Here is an 8,394-nt window from a genome sequence, read left to right on the forward strand (position 1 = left end):
AAATAGCTGCCTATACGCCACGGGGTGTAAAAAGGGTGCGGCTAGGAGATATTTGTTTGCAGATTTAAATGAAAAAAAAAGTAAAAAGGTGGAAACTAAATAAATGTAAATTTGAAATTAAGAAAACGGATCCGCTGAGAGGCGGGGGGCAGCAAGGCCCCCAGAAAACCCTAAATTAGGGTTTGGGGTTTAGGGTTTACACGGTGCTGCCGCACCAGAGCAGCAAAAGAGGAAGTCTCTGCAGAGCCTCCAGCCTCTCGCTCTTTAGTCAGCTGGGCCTGCAGCTGGAGGAACCTGAGGAGCAGCAGCAGCAAAACGAGGGTTTAGGGTTTACAACTAGGGCTTAGCGTTTAGGGTTTAGGGTTTAGGGTTTGCAGCTAGTTTCCGGCGCTCTACAGCTTGCAAACCCCAGTCCCGAAACCCCAACCCCGAAACCCTCCACTCAAGCCGCACCCACAGCGCAACCCAAGCCATCACGGGCTTCGGGTTTAGGGTTTAGGGTTTAGGGTTTAGGGTTTAGGGCTTGCCTGTAGTAGTCCAGCCTGGGGTACTTGTCCATCATAACCCTCAAGATGGCCTCGGCCCTCAAGTCTCTCTTTGTCGCCACGCGGTGAGTCAATTCATCAGCTAAAAACTGAATAATAAATAAAAATAAAATAAAAATAAATAAATTAAGTTAATTAATTTAATTAACTAATTTACTTAATTAATTAAATTAATTAATTTATTCAGTTTAAGAAGAGCGCTGCCGTTCGTTCGAGCCGCTGCAGGTGTCTGTACACCTCAAACGCCACCTTTTAGGGTTTAGGGTTTCCGCAGCAGCGCGGCAGCAGCAGCAGCAGCAGCGCAGCAGCAGCAACAAGGCAGCAGCAGCAGCAAGGCATCAGCAGTACCGAGACAGCAGCAGCATTAGCAAGACAGCAACAGCAGTAACAAGACAGCAGCAGCAACGACAGTAGCAAGACAGCAGCAACAGCAGCAGCAACAGCAAGACAGCAGCAGCACCAAAGCAGCAGCAACAGCAGCAAGCCAGCGGAAGCAGCACGGCAGCAACCAGGCAGCGGCAGCAGCAACACAAATAGCAAAACAGCAGCAGCAGTAGCAAGACAGCAGCAGCAGCAGCAAGACAGCAGCAGCAGCAGCACCACCACCACCACCAAAACAGCAGCAGCAGCAGCACCAAAACAGCAGCAGCAACAGCAGCAGCAGCAGCAGCAGCAGGACCTGCAGGGGGTCCATGACAGGCATGCTGCTGCTGCTTTTGGGGCGGCGGTCGTAAGGAAAAAGGCCCATTCTTCTTGCTGCTGCTGCTGCTTTGTAAATAAACCGCTGCTGCAGTCGAGAAGCAAAAGTGAGCCGCCGCGGCAGCAGCAAACCCGTGCTGCTGATGAAGTGGCCCAGCAAGTGCACGTCTGAAAACCCCAAACCCTAAACCCTAAACCCTAAACCCTAAACCCTACACTCTAAACCCTAGGCCCTAAACCCTAAACCCTTCTCCCCCAGCCGCACCCTATACGCAATCTGCTACCCGCAGGGCCCACCCCAACCCCTAAACCCCAAACCCTAAACCCTAAGCCCTAAACCCTAAACCCTAAACTCTAGACATCAGCGCAAAGACGCAGCCTCCCACAAATCTGCTGCGCTATCGCCACTCTGGCCGCGCCAGTCCAGTCCTCCCCGCTCTGAGCTACCGCCTAGTCTCTAGGGTTTAGGGTTTAGGGTTTAGGGTTTAGGGTTTAGGGTTTAGGGTCACCTTTCCAGGTAATGGGCAAGTTCTTGTTCTTCAAAGCTCTGCGGAGGTTTTCTTTGGGGTCCCAAAAACGCTCTGGCCGGTCCAGCGGCAAAGGGGGTGCCTCCGACTCCTAAACCACAAACCCTAAACCCTAAACCCTAAACCCTAAGCCCTAAACCCTTGGCCCTAAACCCTGAGGGACAACAGAGACTCCCTTTGAGTTTCCTGGCTGCGAACCAAATCCTCCCGGGCGTCTGCAGGGTCTCGGAACTAGGGTTTAGGGTTTAGGGCTGCGCGCGTCCGCTTGCCGAGGGTTTGGCGTTTAGGGTTTAGGGTTTAGGGTTTACGATCTGGCCAAAGTACTGCGCGTGTTCGCTGCTCAAAGGGTCGTGCAGCTTTTGGGCCCTTCGAAGAGACTGCCGCAGCAGCAGCCGCTGCCTGCGGGCCTCTGCTGCCCCCACTAGCCTGCAGCAGCAGCAGCAGCAGCAGCAGCAGCAGCAGCAGCAGCAGCAGCAGCAACAGCAGCAGCAGCAGGAACAGCAGCGGCAGTGGCAGCGGCAGCGGGTATTCTGGGGGAGCTGTTAAACTCTCAGTGCCTCCGCTGCAATTTTAGGTTTTGCTGCTGCGGTGGGCCCCTGAGGGTTTAGGGTTTGCGAGAGCGGGGCTAGGGTTTAGGGTTTAGGGTTTAGGGTTTACTGTGTGAACTCTTCAAAGTCTGCTGCCACTTGCGACTCCAAACCCTCGACCTTCGCCGTTGGGTCCCAGAAGGCGTCAATGCCGGTACCGGCAGCCTGCAGCAAACCCTAAACCCTAAACCCTAAACCCTAGGCCCTCGCCGCCACGGCCACGCCCGCAGAAACGCCACGCGCCAAGGTTTAGGGTTTAGGGTTTAGGGTTTAGGGTTTGGCCACGCCCACCCGAGTCCGGCTCATGCGGCCAGAAGGCGGCTGCTGCAGGGCTGGTGACTCCGTCGAGGGTTTAGGGTTTGCGGCTTGCGACGAGGGTTTAGGGTTTAGGGTTTGCGAAACCCTAGCAGCGCGGCCCATCCCTCCAGACGTAAAGCGAGAGAAGTGCCTCCTCTGCTGCTGCTGCTGCTGCTGCAGCTGATGCTGTTGCTGCTGCTGTAATTGCTGCTGCAATTGACGCGGCTGCTGCTGCAGCTGCTGCTGCTGCTGGGCCGTAGCAGCAGCAGCAGCAGCAAGGGTTTGAAGCTTGCTGCTGCTCCAGTGCTGCAGTCTGCTGCAGCAGCAGCCGATGGGAACCCGGGCTGCCATTGACAACCCCCGTGGTCAAAATCTAGGGTTTAGAGTTTAGGGTTTAGGGTTTAGGGTTTAGGGCTTAGACTTTAGTCTAGCCTCCAGAGTTTACAGTGTAGCGGCACGCGGGAGCTCGAAACGCCGTACGAGGGTTTAGGGTTTAGGATTTAGGGTTTAGAGTTCGGAGTTTAGGGTTGAAAACACCCATATCTAGACCCTAAACCTCAAAACCTAATGAGAAATTATAATTCGGCTAAAACCCTTGAGGGTTTACAAACCTTAGCAGCCACGCCCTTGGGGCTGGTGTGCATGCACAAACTAGGGTTTAGGGTTTAGGGTTTAGGGTTTAGCATTTGGGATATAGAGTTAATCCTAATATTTGTAACTAGTGTGTTGCAGCATTACAAATACCAAGGGCTACCCTAAACCCTAAACCCTAAACGCTAAACCCTAAACCCTAAACCCTACACCCTATTCACTGAACTCTAAACCCTAAACTCCAAACCCTAAACCCACGCAGCAGCAACATTCCACTGCCTTTTAGGGTTCAGAGTTTAGGGTTTAGGGTTTACGCGGAGTGTGCTTACAGCACAACTCGGTGGCTGCCTTCTCCATCCATCTCCTAGGGTCTAGGGTTTAGGGTTTAGGGTTTAGGGTTTAGGGCTTGACACAAAACACCCGACTCTGCCGCTCAGCTTGAGCATGCTGGATTAATTAGGGTTTGGAGGAGCATATAAGAGCCCTTACGATTTAGGGTTTAGGGTTTAGGGTTTAGGGTTTAGAGTTTGGGAGTTGGGTGTTGTCTGCGGCATACATACACGTCAAACCCTCAGAAAGACAGTGGCTGTTTTGCATGCGATGGATTTTCTGACCTCTTCCAGGGTTTAGGGTTTAGGGTTTAGGGTTTAGGGTTTGGAAGTTGGGCGTAGGCAGCAGCCCTTAGCAGACACGCCGGACTCTCCCACGCTAGCTAGCTAGCTAGCTAGCTAGCTAGCTAGCTAGCTAGCTGACGGGATAGCTAGCTAGTTGGCTAGTTTATATCCATCCAGCTAGCTAGCCAGCTATCCAGCTGCCTAGCTTGCTAGCTAGCTAGCTATCTAGCTAGCTATCTGGCTAGCTATCTAGCTATCTGGCTCCCCATCTGCCTAGCTAGCTAGCTAGCTAGCCACCCATCTATCCAACTAGCTAGCTGAGAGGCTAGCTAGCTAGCTAGCTAGCTAGCTAGTCATCTATCCAGCTAGCCAGCTAAGAGGCTAGCTAGCTATCTAGCTAGCTGGCTAGCTAGCTAGCTAGCTAGCCGTGTGAGCCCGTGTGGCCGCAGTGGCTCTCTGGACAGCAAAAGAGGCAAAACTATAATTGGAAAAAAGCAGCAAATGGACTTGTTCGAATTTTTTTTTTAATTTTCGAATTTGGAAAGTTTGAAAATTAAAAAACTCCAATTTAAAGGCCCTTCTTTGTTTGAGGTGTACGTACACGTGGGCGGTTTTCTCAACAAATGGGATGAGTGAAGATCATTTAGTTTTATTTCATTTTGCAAAAGTTCTTATTGTTTATTTGATCATTTAGTTTTTATTTCTTTTTGGATTTTTATTTAAAAGTTATAATTGTTCATCTTCGACTTTTCGAAATAATGGATTTTTGCTGCGGCCAAATGCGGTGTATGTACACCTCTTGCATGCGTTTCTCACATCAGCAGCGCCGGACAAATCGGAAAATAAATAAATCAAAAATAATTCAACTAATTGATTAAATTAATTGATTAATTAATTTTATTAATTCATATGCGAGGATTTGGCTTTTTCTAGGTCATCCGGCAATTTAAATGTACAAATAAATATAAATATTAATATAAATATAAATATCAAAATAAATAAAAGTAAATATAAATATAATTTTGAATTTAAATTAAAATAAATTTGCAAAGTAGACTTAATGTGTCGAAGTGCTGCATGCGCTCGCAGTGTACGTACACCAAGCGTTGACTTTTTGCGCGCTATTTGCAAAAGAAAAAACTGCGATATTTTTGTGCGTTTTGAAGAGAATAAGACACCAAAATGAATATAATTGAAAGTAAAAATATAATTTAAACCTTTTTGACTCAAAGATTGTTTGGAAAGCCCGCAAAATGGACCAAGGCTCGAGTGTACATACACCGCCTTTGCCGCATTTGCAAATAATTACACTTGCGAGCCTCGTGCCTGAAGTGCGTCATTTATTATTTTTAAAAGGCAATTGTGCCTTTAAATGTAATTTATTTCAAATGCATTTGAAGCTTTTCTTTGCATAAGTTCATCAGCTTTATTCAGATCTGCTAGCGGTTGCTTCGGCTGCAGCAAAAGCAGCCAGCAGCAGAAATAAGAAATTTGAATCCTTTAATTGTTGGTTCGATGCCTAGCTAACAAGCTAGCTAGCTAGCTAGCTGGCTAGGTAGCTAGCTAGTCAAAGGAAATAATCGGGGGTCCCCCGCAGCTGTTCAGCGCCTTCCAGTTGCTCGGGAGAAGGGTCAAACTGGATGCTGCGCACAAACCCCAAACCCTAAACCCTAAACCCTAAACCCTAAACCCTCGACCACGGTGACTGAGTGCGGCCTCTCCAGCTCGTTTCCCGCGCCAAGCCCGAGCTCCCTGTCCAGCGCGGCCTGGCGGGGCTCAGGAATTAGGGTTTAGGGTTTAGGGTTTAGGGTTTACGGACAAGGAGTAGTTCATGCCTTCGTCGATCTGCAGAATGGCCGCTTTGTTGCCGCAGCGGTAGCAGTAGTTGGGCGCGGAGAAAAGAGTCAACACGTTGTGGCCTTGGCTCCACTGGTAGCCCTGCAGCAGCAGCAGAGCAGCAGCAGCAGCAGAAGCAGCGAGGCAGCAGCAGCAGCAAGGCAGCAGCAGAAGCAGCAAGGCAGAAGCAGCAGCAGGAATGCAGCAGCAGCAGCAGGAATGCAGCAGCAGCAGAGCAGCAGCAGCAGAACAGTCGAAAGAAATGTCGATCAGCAAATCTTTACTAATGCTTTTTGTCTATTTATTATTTATTTATTATTAATTATTAAAATATTTGATAGTTATTTTTAAATTAAGATCCAAAAGGCAGCAATTAATAAAAATAAATTAAAACTAATGGCAATAATTTTAATTAAATTTTATTTATTCAAATAATGCCCAATTAAGTAATACAAAAAGTGCAACAAAATGTAGACAATAGAAAACAAAATAAAAAAATAATAGATAATAAATAAATAATAAATAAATGAAAATAAACAAATAACGAAACAAACAAAATATAAAGACATAAAACCTCCAAAAAATAAAATTGGTCAAGGAAGAACAAGCAAATTAATTGCAAACAAAGACACCAGCGGTGGCTAGGGTTTAGGGTTTAGGGTTTAGGGTTTGGCACCTCCATCACGAGCTGGTGAGCCCTCGCTATACACTTGAGGCCATTTGCATGCAAAAACCTCTCCGATATGTCCCGCCCAAACGTAAACCCTGAGCAGCAGCAGCAGCAGCAGCAGCAGCAGCAGCAGCAGCAGCAAACTTTATTCCGGCGGCCTGCTGCTCAGCTGCCACGAAAAGCCGCACCAGCAGCAGCAGCAGCCGCAGCCAACACTAACCGCGCAGCCTCAGCAGCAGCAGCAGCAACAGCAGCAGCAGCAGCAGCAGCAGCAGCAGCAGCAAACTCACCGGCTCCTCGTGGCGATACTCCCCAGCCCTCGAGTTGGTCTTCCGGGTCCGACCACAGCAAGTCGCACATGGGGCCCTCGTGGGGCACTTCTTGCAGCCTGTGCAAACCCTAAACCCTAAACCCTAAACCCTAAACCCTAGGCCCTAAACCCTTAACCCCGAACCCTAGGCCCTGAGCTCTGACAGTTGGGGGGAGGCACGAGGGTTTGGGCTTCAGGGTTTAGGGTTTCAGCGGGCGACGCGGGGCAGCTACAGCCAAGCAAAGCGCTAAACCCTAAACCCTAAACCCTAAACCCTAAACCCTGAACCCTAGCCTGGCTGCTCGCGACCGAACCCTTCACGCCCCAACCATACGCCCACCCCCAAAACCCCAAGCCGCAAACCCCAGCCTTCAACCCCAAACCCCAAACCCTAAACCCTAAACCCTAAACCCCTATCCCTAAACCCTAAACCCTAAACCCTAAACCCTACCGCTGCAGAGCCCGCACAGAGTCAAGAGAGTCCAGCTGAGGAGACAGCCCAGCGTGGGGACAAAAAATTTGTCCTTCTATTAAAGCGCTTAGAGGCAAGTAGTCGAAAACCCCTGCGAAACAAAACCCTAAACCCTAAACCCTAAACCCTAAACCCTGGCGACTGCAGCGGAGCTTTTGGAAGTGCGAAGTCAGACACTCTCAAGGGCAGGAAGACAAGAAGAAATAAGAAAGAAAATTAAAAAAATAAAAGAAATAAAAGAAATAAAAAGGAAATAAAAAACAAAAAAGAAATAAAAAAGAAACAAACAGGAAAATAAAAAAACAAAAAAAGATTAGAATGAATCCAAAAGCAATAATAAAAACGCCAAAAAGAAGACAAAAGAAAGACGATAAAAAGGAAATAAAAAAGAAATAAAAGAGAAATAAAAAAGAATTCAAAAAGAATTAAGAAAGAATTTAAAAAGAATTTAAAAAGAATTAAAAAATAAATAAAATAAAATAAATAAAATAAATAAACAAACCCGTGATGTGGTTCCAAACGTTGGCGTTGCCGTATTTGCGAATGCACTCATCGAAGAAGCCGTAGACCTGAAAATAAAAAATAAATAATTTAATTAATTTAATTTAATTGATTAATTAAATTAAATTAAATTAAATCAATTAATTTAATTTAATTAACTAAATTGAATTAATTAATTGTAAATAGTCTTTTTTTTGTTTGTGCAGATGCCAGAGAAAAAAATCGGGAAAAAAAGCGAAAAAATCGGCCCGAAACTCTAAACCCTAAACCCTAAAAAGCCCAAACCCTAAAGCCTAAACCCTAAACCCTAGAAAACAAACCTGAGTTATTTGGCGGCTCTCGTGGTTGCCTCTTATGATGGTTATGCGGTGGCGATAACGGACCTGCACGCACATCTAAACTCTAAACCCTAAACCCTAAACCCTAAACCCTAATGCCGCAGCAGGGCGGCGTCGTTCAGACGGGAGCTGCTACAGCCTGAACCGCAAACGCTCAACCCTAAACCCTAAACCCTAAGCCCTAAACCCTAAACCCTAAACCCTAAACCGTGCAAGACTCACAGTGTGAACGCACGCCCTCTATGCCCAACCCCTAAACCCTAAACCCTAAACCCTAAACCCTGATTTACCTTGAGCAAAAACACGAGGGTTACACATTCTAAAGAGTTAAATCCTCTGTCAACGTAATCGCCGAGAAAAAGAAAGTTGACCGACGGGCAGGCTGCGCAACAAACCCCAAACCCTAA

General features: G+C 47.3%; 2 protein-coding genes across 2 annotated transcripts; both read right to left on the minus strand.

Moving 5' to 3' along the window:
- Positions 1-264: 264 nt before the first annotated feature.
- Positions 265-3,006, minus strand: ETH_00005935 (ribosomal protein S18 domain containing protein, putative; the record flags this gene model as incomplete). Its single annotated transcript, XM_013379560.1, has 6 exons — positions 265-294; positions 1,225-1,412; positions 1,754-1,862; positions 2,080-2,197; positions 2,429-2,523; positions 2,650-3,006. The coding sequence occupies 6 exons, from the start codon at positions 3,004-3,006 to the stop codon at positions 265-267; spliced, it is 897 nt and encodes a 298-aa protein (XP_013235014.1).
- Positions 3,007-5,427: 2,421 nt separating this feature from the next.
- ETH_00005940 (serine/threonine protein phosphatase, putative) lies at positions 5,428-8,032 on the minus strand (the record flags this gene model as incomplete). Its single annotated transcript, XM_013379561.1, has 7 exons — positions 5,428-5,503; positions 5,680-5,798; positions 6,373-6,461; positions 6,657-6,754; positions 7,128-7,239; positions 7,651-7,717; positions 7,970-8,032. Coding segments are annotated over 7 exons (624 nt in total), but the record flags the coding sequence as incomplete, so codon positions are not given.
- Positions 8,033-8,394: the final 362 nt, after the last annotated feature.

The sequence above is a fragment of the Eimeria tenella genome, genomic scaffold (assembly GCF_000499545.2).
Source record: "Eimeria tenella Houghton genomic scaffold, Eth_scaff355, whole genome shotgun sequence".
NCBI classification, from domain to species: domain Eukaryota; phylum Apicomplexa; class Conoidasida; order Eucoccidiorida; family Eimeriidae; genus Eimeria; species Eimeria tenella.